Consider the following 20649-nt stretch of genomic DNA (forward strand, 5'->3'; position numbering starts at 1 on the left):
AACCATTCTCTTTAAGGTTAATAGTGCTTCTGAATTTTTGCTTTGAAGAGAACAATACTACTAACAACAAAAACAAAAGCCTTTTTCATATATATATATATATATATATATATATATTCAAATATATTTTTATTGATTTCAGAGAGGAAGGGAGAGGGAGAGGAAGATAGAAACATCAATGATGTGAAAGAATCATTGATTGGTTGCCTCCTGAACAACCCACAATGGGGATCGAGCCTGCAATCTGGGCATGTGCCCTGAAAGGAAATTGAACCTCGACCTCCTGGTTCATAGGTCGGTGCTCAACCATTGAGCCATGCTGGCCCGGCAACAAAAACCTTTTAGATAGTATCTTTGAATAAAAAACCATTTAGATAGCATTGTATGTACATTAAAAAAAAAATCCAGATTTCCTCCTAAGTTTTAGAAGTGAAATTTATTGGTAAAAGGAAGGGACACTTTTACCTATCTGAGATATATTATATTGGCTTTCTGAGATATATTATATTGGCTTTCTAAAGGGTTGTACCAATATATATTCCCACTTGCACACTAAAGCAGGTGATTCTTCTCCATCTCAATGACAGGAGGGGTAATTGAGACTCAGTTAGTTGGTAGGCTTATTTTCCTTTAAAAAAATTGTTGCTGTAATTGATATGAATCTCTACTCCATTTTTCCTGTATGCTTAGCGTTACCATCAGCTTGAAATTAAAAAGAAACTGGAGACCTTAGCCAGAAAGGAGCGAATTCAGAGATTTAAGGTAAGAAGCCACATAACTCTCGTTCATCTCATAATATTATTTTACGATTTTGGAAGCCAATGATGCTATTATTCAAGTTTCTTGGGGCACTTTGGGATAACTCATAGCTGAGGTCAAATGATGGTTTCTCCAAGCCTAAATCTTGCCCACCATTATTACAAAAGATCATGACAAAATAGGAGCTGCCCGGGCAAAATGTTTTATAAAGCACAAAGAAAACTTGAAAACTTTCAAAGAAAAACTTGAAAACATTATTTTCAGACCTGGAATTAAGTTTTTGTATTTTCTTGGCTGATATGTATTAGAGGCCTTAGGATTTTTGTTTTTTTGTCTTAAGAAGGTAAAAATTAATGGTGATGTTTTTGATGTGATGGAAACAGGACATTCTAAGAATTATCCAATGGTACATTTTCATGCAAATGTGACCCTGGAGAATACGTGGTAGGAAAAATCTACCTTAGTAAACAAGAGCATAAGATTTAGACATTTTGTATAAAGTATTTCAAAATTTTCTGTTTGTTTTCTATTCTTGTATTTGATATTCTTCTTTGAAGTAAACTTAGGAAATATATAAATTTGGACCAAGAGACCAGAGATTCAATTAGGCATGTTGGAAAGATTTCAATGTAGGTTGGCAGTTTTACTCAATTTCTTGAGCCATTCAAATGTACATGTTGTTCTTCATTTTCTGTGTTGTATTACAAATGTGAGGCCTAAGACATTTCACAAACTGATGAATATTTGTAAAGCTTCTGTAGAATGACTTGCTATATAAGATAGTAATGTTTCCCTCTTGCCTGATAGACTCATATCTTTCTATTTTATCATGGTCAAAAGAGAATCTTGTTACAAAACTGTTGTTAAATAACAGAAGACGGGTCAGTTTTTCAAGATCAGAGAAGAGTTAGTGTGTAGAGATTTGTGGTTAATTCAACTTTGCCAAATTTGTCCTACATCAAGGACTGAGTTATAGATTCTATAATTTACTGCGGACCTGTTGGTGGAGAAAAATGGTTACTGGAAATAAAGAGTGACTAGTGCTGCCTGAAGAGGTGTGTGATCCACTCTCACCCAGTGTGCCAGGCACGCTAACTGGATAGATGGGCAGGTTACAGCATTGGAAGATTTGTGATAGACACTCCAGTTCCTCCTTGTATGATTTTCACTTGTAGCAATTTTCACTTTATAGCTGCACTTAGTGAAAGACCTACTAGTATGTTTTGGCTTCTTTTATGTAACATGGAAACAACCTTTTCTTAGGGCATTATTTAATAATTTAAAATATATTTTTTTATTGATTTCAGAGAGGAAGAGGGAGGGAGAGAGAGGTAAAAACATCAATGATGAGAGAGAACCATTGATCGGCTGCCTCCTGCATGCCCCACACTGGGGATCGAGCCCACAACCCAGACAAGTACCCTGACTGGGAATTGAACCATGAGCTCCTAGTTCATAGGTTAGCGCCCAATCACTGAGCCATGCCCACCCAGCTATTTAATAAATTTTTAAGGTAGAAAATTAATACTTTCTGGTATTCTCTACTGATCAGAGTAGTGAGGAACATTATGCTTCTTATAGTGATCTGCTTAAAGCAGATTAATGAATGCGTTTACTAAAACTGAGGATACACTGCTCTTGTAGCTATTTCTTTGAATAAAGCAGACTCGGTTTCCTGCTTATCACTACCATGCCCACCTCCCCAGAAAAGCTGTGGAAACTTTTTCTGCCTATCCTGATAGACCTCAGAAGGAACATTTTGAAAGTAATGACAATGGACTTCTTTAGTCATATAGTATTTTTTACCTGGTAGGCACTAACCTAACCTAGTTTTCTAATTATGCATCAATCTGTTAAATTACTCTTTTATTCTAGGGAGAGCCCACAAGATGGTCTATAGAAAAAAACATGCCAGTGCTGTCTCCCCACCCCCCAGTGGGCCCAAAGACTAACCGTGGCTATAGTGTTCTGGTTGATGAAGGACATTCCAGTCCAATAACAGTGGTGAGTTATATTAAACTCTCTGTCATGTACCATCCCAACAAAGCCATTTATAATTTCTTACTACTCTCAGAAAGAATGCTCTCTGGGTAGATGTCTGTATAAGACTGAGACTTCTGCTGAATAAAAGCATAGTCTTATATCTATTCAACTTTGTCTCTACTGAATGGCCCACCTCTAATCAACATCACCCCTGTCAAATTCATTTTGCCTGTTACTGCTAGGTCAATTTGCTTTAGGAAGAGATTACTTATGTTATTTACATGCCCAAATACCTTCACTTGCTTTGTGTCACCTATAGAAAACCACGGGCTCTTTCACTTGACATTTAAGACCCTGAACCATATGACCTCAATTTAGCTATCCCCACAATTACCCTTTAGCGTCCTGCAATGCAGCAAATTGAACTACTAGTTGTTCCATATTTGTGCTATATTTTCTGACCTCTGCATTTTGTTCTTGTTGTTCCCTCGACTCTCACCTTACTTGTAGCGCTTACTTATGCACACAAATTCAGTGGTAATCTATAGCATTTGGGGCCATATACTTATATTTGTACTTCGTTTATCAAAAGTATGTGCACATACTCTAAAATAAAAATAATTAAATGTGCAGGAATTCTATTTAAAGAAATTGCACACTGACCTTTCCTTCTAGTTTGATTCATTTATACAGTAGAGGTGGTATTTGCTTGAAGGAAGGTAAGGTAGCTTGAAACAATATAGATACAGGAAAAGATTTGCAAAACATTTGCTGGAGGTTGATGGTTTAAGCTGTAAGTGAATTGCTTGATTACGTCTTTATTCTTGCTTTGTGTAGCCTAATGTATTTCCTTGTTAGCATGAACATTTTTTTTTAGATTGCACAATGTTTATGGAGACATTGCAGTGCTTTCACAGATTGCTAAAGCACGTTCATTGTTCATCACATATAGTGTTAAGCTTTGACATTTTTCAGAAGGTAAATATGTTTTGACATTTCCGGGTGAACAGCTCAAGTTATGAAAAGCAACCGTCTTCCCTTTGTTGCTACCATATTTCCAAGCTTCATTTAAATGCATATGTACACAAATAATTCTCTTATTAGGTGGCAAACTCACTAGACTCTCAAAAGCTTAAACTGGGTGAAACAAAAGAAACAATCAAGTGCTGTTTTCTATCTTCCCACCTGTTTCCAAGTGGAAAAACCCTTGAAAGGCTTTCTTTTCAATTTTCCAGCTGAACACCCTCAATAAGTAGTTTATGATACATCCAGGAGATCTTAATGTGGCAGGAATGAGAAAGTAATTTAAAAATTACAGGAAACACTGACACCAGCACTTCAGAAGCCTTTCTATCTGGTAAGCCACAATTCTTCACTTGGTCACCCCCTGTGGCGAGTCTGCACTGTAAGGGATACCTATTGTCATCTTGGCATTGTAGTTTCCATTCTACAGAAATTCAAGTCCTCCTCTTTGTTTTCCCAACCTGGATACATATCCTTTAAATTTGACTCCTGACCTCCAAGTGCCATCGAGACAAAGAAAAAAAAAATCCTTTGGGGATACTGCCATCGATTTTTCTCTTTTAACTTTCTTGAGCGAATAAGGAAAGCATCCAGTGAATAGTTATTGCGTTTGGTCACTAATTGCACCTAAACTTTCAAAATAACATATAAGCGTTTAGCTGTATTGCTCCCATTAAAACTCTGGAAAGTCATTCAACTAATTCTGCACAGGCTTGGAAAATGCACCCCCAGAGATCTTCCACTAAGAATTAGAAATGCTCAGCTAAGCTGAATAATCACCAGGTAGTCAATTTCGATTCACATTCTGGTACAGATTTGAAAATGTTAAGCTACAGTGCCATGTTTATTCCAAGAAAATATATTATGAACAATTTAAAATATAGCCAATTTAACGTGGCTTTTGATGTGAACTACAACAGTTTGTAGCTCACAGCTGTTGGTTGAATGGTGCAGATTTGTTTTTAGAGATAAATGTAATCAGTTAAACATTTGACTGCCACACTCATCTAACTGAATGATATCTGCATGCAAATGCGGAGAAGTAAAATTTAGAGCACAACAGCCCATTGATCATGTCCTAGTTTAGAGGAAACTGCTTTTTTGAATTCCTACATTCGATTTTCAATGTTTTGTGTTCAGTTGGATTATATGACAGGAGTCTTAAGGGATCTTTGTTTCACCGAGTTCAAAGGAATTCTTTTGGGTGATCTGATTCCCTTGTTCAGAAACCTCTAGCTTGATTTTTTTGTGGGTGGGTGTTACGACCTTGCACTTTTGGACTCAAATAGGCTTATGTTATGTTTCATGAAATCCAGTGTGGTTCTTGTCCGTTCATTGGGTTTTGTGTCTTGGTTAGGATATAGGCTTGTGTGTAGACAATGCGCATGCATGGATCTCAGCTGGTGTGCCATCTCTACTCTATAAAGTCATCAACTGCTCAGACGCCCCTCTAAGCTAAGGTGACCAGATTTTAACATTGGTAAAGCGGGACACCATTGATGAGGGGGCGGGGTGTTCTTTTTTTTTATTAAATATATTTTATTGATTTTTTTACAGAGAGGAAGAGAGAGGGATAGAGAGTTAAAAACATCGATGAGAGAGAAACACCCATCAGCTGCCTCTTGCACACCCCCTACTGGGGATGTGCCCGCAACCAAGGTACATAGATATAGATATTGCTTAAAAACACAGTAAGTAGTTACATAATTACATGAACATATTTTATTGTTAGTTTATAAATTAAATTAATTTGATTGTTATAAAGTAACTATATTTTAAAAATTATTTTAATCCTATATTTCTTTCTAAATAATAACAATACTAACTTGTATTATTTTTCCTCTGAATTTGCCGTAAAGTAAGTCGTAAGTGTCACTTTCAAGGCCGGCGCTAGACTTTTTGCCGCCACTATAAAATATAAATAGTATGAGTACTGTCTGCTAAATTCAAGAAAATTTATGTATTTATGAAATAAATAAATAAATTACTTACCTAAATTATCTGAATAGCTGATTTGTAATGACATCACTTGATAACTAGCTTACTAGCACGCAATACGATGTGTATCGTCTGAGAGACAGTTACAAAATGTTTTCATCGTTGCCAATCCCCAAAAATGCCATTGTTCATTAAGTCCAAACAATGGTGGTCTAATTCTAACAACTGATCAACAATGCGAACTTTGATAAGCAGTTCTCGATAATCAGTTCTCAACAATTATTTGTTATTATTAAAGTTTAACATTATAAAATTAACAAAAATAATATAAAACTCATATCCTGGCTAAATAGCCACATGGCCGTTGAAAACCGTATATTCCCTTCCAGTTCTCCTGCCGTTCCCTAGCTTGTCGTGCATTCTTTCCAAAAATCAGGACTTTTTTAAAACGCCGTGGGACGCGGGACAAATTGTTAAAAATCAGGACTGTCCCGCCAAAAGCGGGACATCTGGTCACCTTACTCTAAGCGCATGATCTGGAAGTTTCATGTGTCACTTCTGCTCACATCTTATTACTTAAAACTGAGCATATATCTATACAGAATTACATGAGATGCTAGAAAATGCACTCTTTATTTGTAATAGCAGTGCTTCCTGATTAAAATTCTATTACTTGTGGAGAAAGGAAAACAGAAATTGGGGACTATTAACTTCCCAGGTCTGGCTTACAACTGGCTCTCTACTTCCTCAGATGTTCACATTTACCAGTCCTTTGCTTTTCTCCTCCATTTTCTTCTGTTGCTCATCCATTTGAATAAAATATAACTGCTTCTGGAACCTTTAATTTTTCCATCTCATTGGCTTATTCCAGATAACTTTAGTTCTAACTGCTGTGAGTTCCCAGGTATGCTTGTTGTGTTGTCCCTTTGGTAGTATTTGTGTGGGTCATTTGGCACTAATTGTCTTGTGTCACTCTTAGATGTCAAAAATTACTTTTTAAAAAAATATATATTTTATTGATTTTTTACAGAGAGGAAGGGAGAGAGATAGAGAGTCAGAAACATCGATCAGCTGCCTCCTGCACAACCCCTACTGGGGATGTGCCCACAACCAAGGTACATGCCCTTGACCGGAATCGAACCTGGAACCTTTCAGTCCGCAGGCTGACTCTCTATCCACTGAGCCAAACCGGTTTCGGCCCCAAATTTACTTTTTAATCTCTTCATAGTGCCTATAATTGGAATTCAATATATATTGACTTAATAAAATTGGATATTTATCACATATGACATGCTTGTCAGGATGGCATGGAGACCAACTTTTGGTGGTAGAGCTGCCCTATCATTTTTTAAAAATGTATTTACACTTTTACGTAGTTGAATATTTTGTTCACCACTCTTTAGAGTCAATGTATTAAACCTCATTATGAGTCATTTGTATACTATCCTCACACCCTCTGGTCTAAAAATGCATGTATTTTTCTTAACAGGCTTTTTATTATTTTATTATATTAGAACAACTGGGCCAAAAGCCTTGTTTTTTCCTCGCTTTTGAAACATTGCTGCTCTTTATACTAAACTCATTATGTTCTGTCAGTGCCACAAAAGTCAGCACTCATGTTCCATACTGGCATGATTGGTTCTCTCCACAGTATTTTCTGGATTAGAAAGTGTATCAGTCAGGGTCTCAGCAGGAAACAGATGGCTCACACAAATAGGGTAATTAGGAAGGGTTTAATAAAGAAACTATTTACGAAGAGCAGACAGGGTAAGGAAAAACAACTAGGGATGTTTAGCCTGCTGGGGTCAGCCCAATGGGGAAGCACACCACCTTGTCCTATGGGGGAAGGGAGGGTTTGGACAGAGAGCCTCTCCTACTTGTAAGCTGGGAGAGGGCTTCCTGATAGGGCTGTGGACTTGGTGGAGGGCTCCAGCTGGCCCATCGCAACCTTGGTGGGAAGGGTCCAGAAGAAATAAATCACCCATCTCATTTCCTCGTATCTTTTGATTTCCTGCCAGTGCCTTTGGCCAAATCTAACTGGAATCTGAGGTCAGTTGGTATAGTCCATAGAGAAATGACTCCCAGAGGCTGGAGCAGGAGAGAAGAGGCACAGAAGAGGGGCAAATGGAAAACTCCCAGCCTGCAAAAAATCTCAGTTTTGTTCACAATGTTTTCCAAAGTTGCCAGTTACTACTTTTCATTTTTGTTTTCCTAATATTTCAAGGAAGAGGTTGACCTAATAGTCATGCATTACAGTTAAGCATTTACCTTTCCTCTATTTTGAATCATATTGCTTGTACTTCGGAACTAATCTTAAGACTTAGAGGACTCACAGAATTCATGTTGCAAACATTTAAATAGAAATGAGTCCATTCCAATCATATTCCTTTAGATCTCTAAAATAGGAACATTATTCAACTTAACATTTAATTGAGCAAAGCTAATCTATGCACAGCATAAATTAGGTATTGTCAGTGAGTTTACAGTATGAATAAAATACAGGAACCTGACAGAGAACATCTCCTTTGTCTAGAGTCCTCTATAATTGTGGCATTTAGTTATGTGGAGAACTTCCACGCCATATGTTTTAACAAATACTTCAGGTCATAAGGGCATGTATAATGGAAGGACATAATTAAAGTTTAATCTGTTCCGTAAAAAGGCACCATTAATTACTCTAGTCAATTTGTTGGGTTATTAATTGGTTCTGGAAACATGTCAAAGTACTAATTTAAATGGATTTTTTTCCCCTAATTGTCTAGACAGCCCCTCGACCACACACTGCCCCAGGAATTATGCAGCCTCCAATTCGATTACAGCCTCTTCCCAGTCATCCTTCAGCAGGAACTGTTCCAAAGGTAACTCCAGGGTCCAGATCCAAAACCTCACCACTGGAAACTGAAGCTCCTTTTCCCATTGGGGTAAATGTTATCCCTTCAAGGAATATCTTTTTATTCTTGATTAGAGTATTAGGTTATCACAGTATTTAAGATGCTAGATTCAATTAATCTACTCAGTGACATTTGTATTGTGCACTTATTAACCTTTTGCACTCGGATGTCGAGTGCAAATTACTCTTTGAATGTATCAATAATTTGAAATATTAAAAAATCCAAATAAATAAGTTTGTATGAAAAGAAACTCCAGTTTTTTATTCTACTGCCGCGCTTTGTAAAATCTTGGGTATTTAAAAAATTAAATCCCGAGTAGAATAAAGGAATCGAGAAAAAAGCAAGCGAGTGCAAAGGGTTAAACACTTATTATGATGTTCTATTTAATTATCTTACTCAAATGGGAAGGCCTATAATTTCCATGTTAGTGAGCAAAAAGAGTAAGGAATATATGTAATAATGTAAAGTGATCTCATTAATTTGAAGGGTTGTATGAAAAACAAAGAGGACCTTTTTATAGCCAGATATGACTTCTGTGAGAATAAACCCAGTGTTGACTGCTTTTACATTTTAAATGCATGAAACCTAGAAAATGAAACTTTCTAAGAATAGGTTTGCATTTGCATGCTGACTTACTTTACCATCAGTGTATGAAATTGCTTCAAGTTTGACTCTGGAGAACGTTGGGTATAGAAGGAAAAGAATGTCCATCTTTTTTAAAATGCTGAATGAATCACACACAGGAGCTTGACTCTGCTTCCCTTTCAAGGTTATGTATGACTCAGGTAATTTCAGTTATTTTAATAGAGTACAGAAGGAGGCATAGTAATCATAAAAATGAGTTCCTTAAACAGGGAGATATAATTAAGACATTCAGTAATTAGGGAGGGTATTTTTTTTTGGGGGGGGGTATTGTTTGTATTTCTAGCACAAAGGAGAAACATTGGCAGCTTAAGAACCTGTGTCTTAATACAACAGTCATTATGTTCACATGGGTGAATTTAGTTTCATTCCTTTTTTAGGAAACATAAGATGCATGAAATTAAGGTATTTTTATCTAACACTGACAAAGACAACCTTGACACTAAGGAATTAATTCATACAAATGATTATTTCACAGTAAGAGTATAAATATAACTCTAAAAATGATAAAAATGATAACTAATATTTTAATCCATTTACTTGGTTTTCAGATTATATAGCACTTTTTACAAGCCTCATTATAATTTAATAGTAGTTTATCAGAAAACAGCAGGGGAAATTAAACCAAAAGTGGTGGCACATTTTCTAGGGAAGACTTCGTAGAGCTAAGCAGGAACTTATTGGGTCATAAGTCAATTAGGTTGACGCTTTCTAGAATCTGGTCTCTACTTAGAGACCTAGACATTTCCTGTTTCAGCTAGTGTTCAGGAATGGTCAGGTCCTGAGAGATTGTCTCAGCTAACTAAAATAACTCACAATGAAAACAATGACCTAGTTTTTCTCCCTATAGTAAACTGGAATGAGGAGCAAAATCATAACCAGGGACCATTAATCCACAAGATACCAAATAACCACAGTTTGTAGAAGCAGCATGCCTCCCCCTGTAGGCAGACCTACATGGGAAGCCGTGTCACAATGAGACGGTTGCCTGGTGAGCATGGAGTCAGAATGAGCAGATGTGCAATGGAATGTTACTGCATCAGGCTTAGATGGCATGATGCACCTAGCTCATTTTAGGAATGGGATGCCAAAGGTTCCAGAAAACTCAAAGGTCTTTGGCTAAAACCCCCTGTATGCTCCAAGAATAACTTTGCCAATAGGACTAGAAATATTCAAAGTCCAATGGGTGATACATCCTCTACCCTAGATAGTACTTGGATGCGCACTTTCCATGTTTTCCAAGGTGACTATATTCTTTTCTATGCTCCTATAAGTATTATTTTACTATGCTACTTTGATAGACATATTTTCCTGTAAGATATGTGAATACTATCTATCAGGTAATATTCAAGTTCTGTTGGCTAGGGAGGGATTTGTTTTTCTTTCAGGGGGTTTTCCATATCTGCTCTTAACTACTGTATGGATTTATTAATTAAATTTGCATAGAGACTTTTATTTTCCTGTTTTCAAGTTGGGGGATGTGAGTGGTTGAGGGACAAGCATTTAATGGTAACTTACATGGCTGACAAGATTGAGATCAATCCCATATTAATTTAAACTAGCTAAACTTACACTTTTCATTCAATAAATATTTATTGGATACTTACTGCTCTAAGCATTGGTGATATATCAATTATCAAGGCAGGCAAAAGTCTCTAACTTACTAGATTTTATATTATAATGTACATGGGAAAAAGAAAATACATCTAATTTTTTTCAGTGGCATTGATGATAAAAATGATTTAATATAAAATCAGACAAGAAATTCCTAAAGAATAGTAGTCTGCATGATTGATGAGTATGTAGTGAGCACCCACTAAATTTGTATTGCTTTCTTAAAGATTAAAGAAGGATGTGGTATGCATATGGGAATTGTTCAAAGGTGCAACAGACATAAGCAGGTTGATCTTTCTAAATGTCAGGAGTGAGGGTTTTTGATTTAGGTAAAAGCAATTTGGTAAAAAAACAAGCTGGTTGAAATCCAATTGAGTAAAAATAATGACTTGATTGAAAATGATTATCCTCAGAATGAGAGTTTCTCATGCACTATTGATAGAAATAGAAATTGGTACAACTCTTGTGAAAGCAATATGGAAATATCTGTCAACATTTTAAATGAACATGCTCAAGCATTTTAACATATAGGCATTTTTTTCCCCGGAATAAACACATATGTGAAAAGAAATAAATTCAAGAATATTTAGTAATATTATAATAGTGAACAATTATAAAAATACCTACAAATATAATAGGGCATTGTTTTAAAATGTTATATTAAAGTATATTTAAAATAATAAGGTAGACTTTTTGTACTGTCATGAATATATGTTCAAGATGTTTTGGGCTAAACATGTGAGGTAAAAAACAGCATGATAATTTTTTAAAAATTATCAGACCATTTCCAAATAAGATATGTAGTTGACTGATAACTACTTAGAAATTAAAAATTCCCCAACCTCTGAAAGTTTTCCATTCATACATTTTATTGTTATTATTTTTACTTATTTAATTTATATTTGTTACTAGAGGCCTGGTGCACGAAATTCATGCATGCGGGGGGGTAGGGATGTCCCTCAGCCCGGCTTGCACCCTCTCCAATCTGGGACCCCTCGAGGGATGTCTGACTGACCGTTTAGGCCCGATCCCACCGGTCAGTCGGACATCCCTCTCACAATCCAGGACTGCTGGCTCCCAACTGCTTGCCTGCCTGCCTTCCTGATTGCCCCTAACTGCTTCTGCCTGCCAGCCTGATCACCCCCTAACCACTCCCCTGCCATCCTGATTGATGCCTAACTGCTCCCCTGCCAGCCTGTTTGCCCCTAACTGCCCTCCCCTGCAGGCCTGGTCACCCCTAAATGCCCTCCCCTGCAGGCCTGGTCACCCTTAACTGCTCTCCCCTGCATGCCTGGTTACCCCTAACTGCCCTTCCCTGCAGGCTCGGTCGCCCCCAACTTCCCTCCTCTGCTGACCTGGTTACCCCTAACTGCCCTCCCTTGCAGGCTTGATCACCCCCAACTGCCCTCCCTTGCAGGCCTGGTCCCTCCCAACTGCCCGCCCCTTCTGGCCATCTTGTGGCAGCCATCTTGTGTCCACATGGGGGCAACCATCTTTGACCACATGGGGGGAGCCATCTTGTGTGTTGGAGTGATGGTCAATTTGCATATTACTTTTATTAGATATGATTACAATATCAATGCACACCATCACAAAAAAAGAAAAAATGTAAAAAAGTAAAATGAGAACATACAACCTGCAGTATGAACCATTCTAATAATTCTCAACTTCTTGGTTAATTCTATTTAAATCCCTCTCTGTTCACATAAATGTTGTCTTCAATCAAAATATGTATGGCATATATCTTTATTTGACCTGATTTTATGAATTTGTAATGATAAATGTTTGGAGAATGATTTTCCTTTCTTAAAAATAACTTTTCACTATTTAAGCATCTCAAAATCAAGAATAAATTGACTGAAAAATGATTTTAAAACCATGCCAAATAAGTTAGTATGAAGTGGATAAAAATGATTAAAGGTGACTGAAAGTTTGGAAAACTACTTCATAGACACAAAAATAATCAATTTTTGAAAATCTAAAGACTCAAATATACCTGAACAAAGTGACATAATAATTGATTATAACTTTGGTGCTTTATAATTGTTGAGGTAATACATGTTGATCAAACTTTCAAATAATATAAAGATCTCTTTATATAAAAGTCTAATATGCAAAGTGATCCCTCAGGAGTTCGATCACTCGCTATGACATGCTCTGACCACCAGGGGGTGACACTGAATGAAGGCAGGCCCTAGCCAGTGTCCAGAAAGAAGGCCCTGATTGGCCCTGATCATCGGCCAGGCCTAGGGACCCTACCCATGCACAAATTTTGTGCACCGGGCCTTTAGTATATATATATAAAATACAAAGCGATATCCTCCCCAAATATCCAAATCTCCATGAAAACCTTATGTTCAATTCTTCTAGATATCCCTAATTTTATAAAAATCCATATATAAATTACTTAAAAGAAATGTAGGATTATATCACATAGATCTTTTTATGAATAGATTCACACAATTCTTTTTGAAGCCTGCTGAGATTCTATTATAAGAAAAAAAAAATTTAGTTGAACATTCTCCTATTGATGGACTTGATGTTCAACTAAGTTTGTTATACATAATGTGTATTTGTGTGTGTGTGTACTAGTATGTATCCTTACATTTCCATCAGTGTGCTTGTGTAGTTGTCTTGGGTAGCATTTATTTACGAGTTGAGTTTCTAGGGGAAAATAAGCCGAATGGAGTCTTTGGGTTAGCCTCTGTACTTGGTACCTTGATATTGTATTTTCCAGGACTACTATAACACCTGAATGGGTGAAATGAATATGAAAATAGTGCTAAGACCCCATTGTTAAGTAGACTCTTCAACCCTGCTTCAAAGTAAACACTTTAAATTTCTTGATTCCAAATTGTTTAACTATACTTAGATTTAGGGATTGTTGAGGAAAAAACCCCAAAATACTCTAAAGATGCTATCACTGTATATTTGGTTTAAAAATACACTAAAATAATGTTAGAAATTCATAAAAACTTAATTTGGTATGGCTGCTTCAAACAGAATGGATTGTTTTGAGTTTGCCTATTTATATCAGTTGTGTTGCATTGCAATGTCAATCATACACTCTTGTCTCTAATTTTGGGTGACATTGAATTGCCACTTAATTCTCTTTCACTGGTTCTTATGGCATGGAATGTGATTACAGGGCAAGAAGGCAATGATGAAGCTCAGGAACTCCATGGACAATTCACAGGGAATGAAACAGTATCAACCTCTGAACATTAACAGTTACATGATGCCTGTTCCTCCTCCACCTCCTTCCCCGAATGGAAAAATCACAAGGGAAAATAGATCTGAAACATGGAGAAGGAGAAGATTTCGGCCAACCACTGTTCCAAATGGCTTAGAACCAGTCCTTACCAGGGTGATTATGGAATCAAGTTTTCATTTATTAATTTAGCATTGCATTATTAAATTTCTAGATTTGCAGTAAAAGAATTTAAGGAAATCAAAGGCTAAATTACTTGAACAAAGAAATATAATACTTTATTAATGTAATTGCAAGCTTGAATGAATCTGCAATCAAATATTTGAGAAGTGCTATTCAGAAACTAATTGCACAATTGATTTTAAAAAATCCAGTGAATCTTTACATCAAATTTAGTTTGTACTATAACCCATTTCCAAATTATTTATTATTTTGGAAATTTAATTTATTACTTATTTCCTTTAATTTGTTCATTCAATCACACGTCAGAAACATTTTAATATTTAATTTGTGAAAATTCAGAAACTTAAACATGAAAAACAATATACTATATAAAATAACTTTTAGTAAGCTTTTAATAATCACTCTTAGTGATTGTTGGCAAATTATTTTATAACACTTAGAAAAAAATTCATTTCAATGTTCTTCAAAAATATTGTACTTTGTTGTACTAATTTCCTCAAAATACTAATGAATAGTCCCTAAGACCAGTAAGACTTTATATATGTACAGGCTAGTATGAAGGCAAAATATCTCTTAATTTTTATTGTGTAGATATACAACTAATTGTAATTATATGTAACTTTTGTGATTAGCAGGTAGCTGGGTCAACATTTCACTGAATGAGAATCAGGGAATGTAGTACCAACATGCACATAGACTTCATGCTGTCTCTTTAAAACCAACATCACTCTTGTTTTTTAAATTATTATGGTGGTAAAATTGGTATACAAGATCATATATATTATACTTCAGGAGTACATTATAATTTGATATTTGTATACATTGCATAGTGTTCACTACTATAAGTCTAGTTACCATCCATCACCATACAATTGACCCCCTTCAACCATTTCACCTTCTCTCCAAGACTCATCCCTTCTAGTAACCACCAATATGTTTTCTATATCCCACATATAAATGAAATCATACTATACTTATCTTTCTCTGTCTAAGATTTTTTAAGGTCTATCTGTATTGTTGCAAATGGCAATTTTCCTTCTTTTTTATGGCTGAGTACTATTCCAGTGTGTGTGTGTGTGTGTGTATGTGCGTGTCTCTGTGTGTGTGGTGTGTATCTGTGTTTGTCTGTGTGTGTGTATCTGTGTGTATGTATCACATCTTCTTTAATCATTCATCCATTGGTGGGCACTTAGATTGTTGTCTTAACTATTATAAATCATGCTGCAATGAACCTAGAGGTGCATATCTCCTTTTGAACTAGTGTTTTTTTTTATTCTTCAGATAAATATCCAGAAGTTGATTAGCTGGTTCTAACCTTAACTTTTTGAGGAATCTCCACACAGTTTTTTATAGTGGCCACAACAGTTTACATTTTCACCAAGAGTATATGAGGATTTTCTTCTTTTCACATTGTTTCCAGCACTTATTTGATGTTTACAGATGTGAGGTGATGTTTAATTGTGGTTTTTATTTGCATTTCCCTGATAATTAGTGATGTTGAATATCTTCTCTTGTGCCTGTTGGCCGTTTATAGTATTCATGGGAAAAATGTCTGTTTAAATAGTCTACCCATTTTATAATTGGGTCATTTGTTTTTATGTTGTTGAATTGTGTGAACTTTATATATATATATATATTTCAGATATTGACCTTTTATCAAATAAACTAGAGGCCCAGTGCACTCCAATATGAGACATCCCTCTCGCAATCTGGGACTGCTGGCTCCTAACTGCTCGCCTGCCTGCTTGTCTGATAGTCTCTAACTGACTCTGCCTGCAGGCCTGATTGCCACTAACTGCCTCTGCTTGCCAGCCTGGTCGCCCCCTAACTGCTCTGTCCTACTGGCCTGGTAGCCCCCTAACTGCTCTTCCCTGCCAGCCTGATTGCCCCTAACCACCTCTGCCTCGGCCCCCACCATCATGGCTTTGTCGGGAAGATGTCCGGTCTAATTAGCATATTACCCTTTTATTAGTATAGATGATTTTCAAATATCTTCTCCCATTCAATAGGTTCCCTTTTAGTTTTGTTGATGGTTTCCCTTGCTGTACAAAAGCTTTTTAATTTTGAATAACCCCATTTGTTTATTTTTGCTTTTGTTTCTCTTGCCTTTGGAGTCATATCTAAAAAAGTTATTAAGACAAGGAACCTATCAAGGACCTTACCACCTATGTGTTTTTTTCCTAGGAATTTCATGATTTCAGGTCTTACATTTTAAGTCCTTAATCCATTTTAAATTAATTTTTGTATACGATGTGAGACGGTAGTCTAGTATCTTTTGCATGTGGCCATCCAGTTTTCCCAGCACCATTTATTGAAGAGATTGCCCTTTGCCCACTATATATTTTTAGCTTCTTTGTTATAAATTAATTCTTTATATTTTTGCAAATTTATTTCTGGGCTCTCTATTCTGTTCCATTGATCTGTGTTTCTGTTTTTATGTTAATACCATACTGTGTTGATTACTATAGCTTTGTAATATAGTTTGAAGCCAGGAATCATGATACCTTCAGCTTTGTTCTTTCTCAAAATTGCTTTTGTTGTTTTGGGTCTTTTGTATTTTAAAAGTATTTGTTTTAGTTTTGTGAAAAATGCCACTATAACCAAACTCATTCTTAAGTGCTTTATTTATTCTTTGTCTACATCATACTCTTAGCATCTATACTCACCAATAACTTCCTCCAAAACTCGGGACTATGTTCCTCATGCTTGCTCAAATTTCCTCCTTTCACTTCTATTTCTCCCCAATTCTCTTCCTTTGGTCCAGTCTCTGAGGCACAGGCTCCACCCTGTCTCCTTGACCTTATCCTTTTCCATTGCCCATGGCACCTAACATTGTCATTCTCCTTCCTAATTGGTATTTTTGTTCTCTCTTTAATATTCATCTCTGTCACTCAACATCCCAGGCCTTATATGAAGTTACCAAATCCTTTCCTCACATTCTGTAGCCTTAGACTTCTGTTTTCTCCTTTCCTACTGAAAGTTCTCTGAAGAGTAGTATAGCTGAGTCTAAGAAACAACCCCAGGCAACTCAGCTTCTAACAACAAAGGTTTATTTCTTATTCTCATTATTATCTGTTGTTGGTCAACTGTAATTCTGGGACCTAGATTCGAGGAATTGTCCCTGTCTGAGGTATGTGGCCTCATGGACAGCAGAACCATGGAATTCTTTGAAGATTCCACTCAGAACTGACACATGTCACTTGCACTTGAGTTCTAGTACCAAACGACATTAATAGAGTGGGAAGTATCATCCTCTCACACAGATTGGGGGTAGATATTGGAGCAATAATAGAATCTACCACATCTACCAACTTATTGTGAACCCATTGCCTGCTGGTCCCCCAGGCCAACAAACATACTGTCTTTAAGGATGTGGCTCCCACTTAGCAAATATAGTGGCTTCCTTAACATCCTCACTTGATGGCAGCATTTGATTTTTTGATGTTAAAATATATTACTGAGATAAACTCTACTGTTCATCCTTTAAAAAAGTTTAAATGTCTTATAAACCATAAGAATATATAAAATTTATATGTACAAGTTAAACAATAATCAAGCAAACACTCATGTTTACACCACAACTTCTGAACAAAGTAGAATGTTACTGTCATGTTCTGAACCCCCTAGTCCTGAGCTATCACATCCCCTATTGCTTCCCAGAGCAACTTTCATACTGACATCTGTGTTAACTGAGTCCATGCTTTTCTTTGGAGTTCTATCACTTACTTTTAGTAATCTTCAGAAATAAGCTCAAACCTAGCATTGTAACAAAATGATAATATTCCTGGCGAAAACATGCTGAATAGAGTTTTTGAGTCACAGTCTGGGATTGGTGTAAATTTTTAAAATAGTTTTAAGAACTTCTGTGGAAGTCAGAGAAGCCAGGTCATGAGTGTGTCCTAAGAAAATGGGGCTCACCAGAGACAGGGCATCTAGAGAGGTCCTCCTGTGAGGCAGCCAGTGGACATCAACAGGAATGTGGTCAGGTGAATGAGCTGTTAACAGGCACAGAGGTGACAATGGCAACTGAGGCAGCTTCCCTTGGGCATTCTGCCCTGAGGTTGGAAATGCAGCAGTATGGCATCCACACCAGCCTTGCTTTGAAAGACATTAGCATGTCTTTCTCTTGAATCACAAGGCTTCAGTTTGCCCTGGTCGTAAAAAATAAAACAACAAACAACAAGAAAACTTAAAAAAAATAACACCTTCTGTTCTCTCTTTTCAAAATCCCTAGCTTGGGAATGTAACTACTAAACTGATGCTCTAATATTCTTAGCTTTTCTCTCTCATTTTTTATGTCTTTGTCTTTTTGTTCTACTTGCTGGGAGATTTCTTCAATTTAATCTTCCACACATACTGCTGAGTTTTTTCTTCTACTGCCTTATTTTAACTCTAAGTACTGCTTTTGTGTTCCCTGAATGTTACTTTTAAAAAGCTTCTTATTCTTGTTCTGTATGATTTTGATGCTTTGCTATTTGTGGAGACTTGCTTTGTAGGCTAATATATGTTCAGTTTTTGTAAAGAATGTGCTTCTCTAAATGTTGGGATCAGCATTCTATAAATGCCCAATAAATAAGAAGTGTAAATTGTCATTCATATATATTTTTTATATTCTTAGCATTTAAAACAATCTGTGTGGTCTTACAGTGTCTGAATTCTAATGATCATTCTCTATAATTTAGATTTGTCACTTTCTCCTTGTTTTGTTTTGTAAATGTCAAGTTCTGTTTTGTAAATGTTCAAAACATCTTATGTGCTCTCAGAATTAGGATTATTCTATTTTACTGGCGATGTGATTTTTTTTGTCATTAAAAAAGATCTTATTATTTACTACTTTTGGCCTTAAAACCTATTTTGGCTAATAGTTCTTTTCGTTATTTTCTTTAGATCAGTATTTAATATATATTTCTTTTACTTTCTGTATATTTAAGCTTTAGGCATTACATGTATTTTTGCAACATATGGGTGCTCTATGTTTATTTCAAGCTGAGAATCTCTGTTCCTTTAATAAGTGAGCTTAGCCCAATTACATTTATTTTATTTGGTAGTGTATTTAGACTTACTTCTATCATCCTAGTTTTTATTTCCTACTTATCATATTTTTTTAGATAGTAGCATTATATGCTTTTATTGATTCTTCCTTGAAACTTCCCTCTCTTGCCTTCCATGGCATTCTATTTTAATGCTGCTTTGCCATCTGCTTTTAACTCTTCCTCCTTTGTGTCTCTTCTGCTTCACCTCTTAATCTAGCCATCAGCATGGCTTAGATCTTGACAATTTATTATAATTATTAAACTAGAGGCCTAGTGCATGAAAATTCATACACTGGAGGGGGGTCCCTCAGCCCAGCCTTCCCCCTCTCACAGTCTGGGAGCCTTCAGGAATGGGAGGAGACCCAACGATCAGGGGAAGGTGATGCCCCCATCACACCTTTGCTGCTGCTACTGCCGGCAGTGCAAGCCTCAGCCGGCCCTGGTTACCTGAGCCTCGGGTGGCCCTGGGTGGCTGGGCAGCCACCATCTAAGGCTTGCCTGAACTTTGGGCCGGCCCTGGGCAGCTGCCATTTGAGGGTTGCCTGGGCAGCTGAGGGGCTGAGGGAACTGGGGGACTTCAGAGGCAGGCGCGTGGAGTGGCTGGGCCTGCCTGGGGGTGGGCCCAGCCTTGCCGCACGCCTGCCACCCCGGCGAGGCTGAGGGGACTGGGCACCACCATCTTGTGGCTGTGGGCACTGCCATCTTTGTGGGTGTGACAGTCAATTAGCATATTCCCTCCTTATTGGCTGTGGGCGCCGCCATCTTTGCTATGATGTGAGGATCAATGAACATATTCCCTTTTTATTAGGTAGGATATGTACTCCTCTTCCCACACAGTTTTGATAGCTTTCTAGGTGCCCCTTGTATTTTTCATTAGCTCCTGGGTCCTGGGGTATAGAATAAAATTGGCATAATGGGATGACTCATGTACTTTTACTTTTAGTACTTGGATTTATTTTATTTTTATGTAGAACTGATTTTTAAAGGGGAGGTGACTCTCATGACTAATTTACACATTAAATTCATTATATTATTTTATGAGTACCACCCCAAAGCATCCTTTATTTTTTAAAAATATATTTTTATTGATTTCAGATTGGAAGGAAAAAGAAGACAGAGATAGAAACATCAATGATCAGAAAGGGTCATTGATTGGCTGCCTCTTCCATGCCCTACAGTGGGGATCAAGCCCACAACCTGGGCATGTGCCCTGACTGGGAATCAAACTATGACCTCCTGATTCATAGGTCAACAATCACTGACCCACGCTGGCTGGGACCCAAGCATCTTTTAAATGCTCTTAAAAGGAAAGAAAGAGGTAGATGGCAAAGAAATACAGCTTGCTGGTGGCCCATCATTGGTTCCTCTATGA

At 36.8% G+C, this 20649-nt stretch overlaps 1 protein-coding gene across 1 annotated transcript in view; it reads left to right on the top strand.

Moving 5' to 3' along the window:
• Positions 1–20649, top strand: part of ERICH3 (glutamate rich 3) — a gene marked incomplete at both ends in the record, with an annotated part of 105212 nt that overhangs the window by 35678 nt on the left and 48885 nt on the right. Inside the window, 4 exon segments of the mRNA XM_079777824.1 lie at positions 691–762; positions 2635–2763; positions 8466–8624; positions 13999–14217. Of these exon segments, the coding sequence (XP_079633950.1) occupies positions 691–762; positions 2635–2763; positions 8466–8624; positions 13999–14217 (579 nt within the window).

This window comes from Cnephaeus nilssonii, assembly GCF_951640355.1.
Source record: "Cnephaeus nilssonii genome assembly, chromosome: 7".
Classification (NCBI taxonomy): domain Eukaryota; kingdom Metazoa; phylum Chordata; class Mammalia; order Chiroptera; family Vespertilionidae; genus Cnephaeus; species Cnephaeus nilssonii.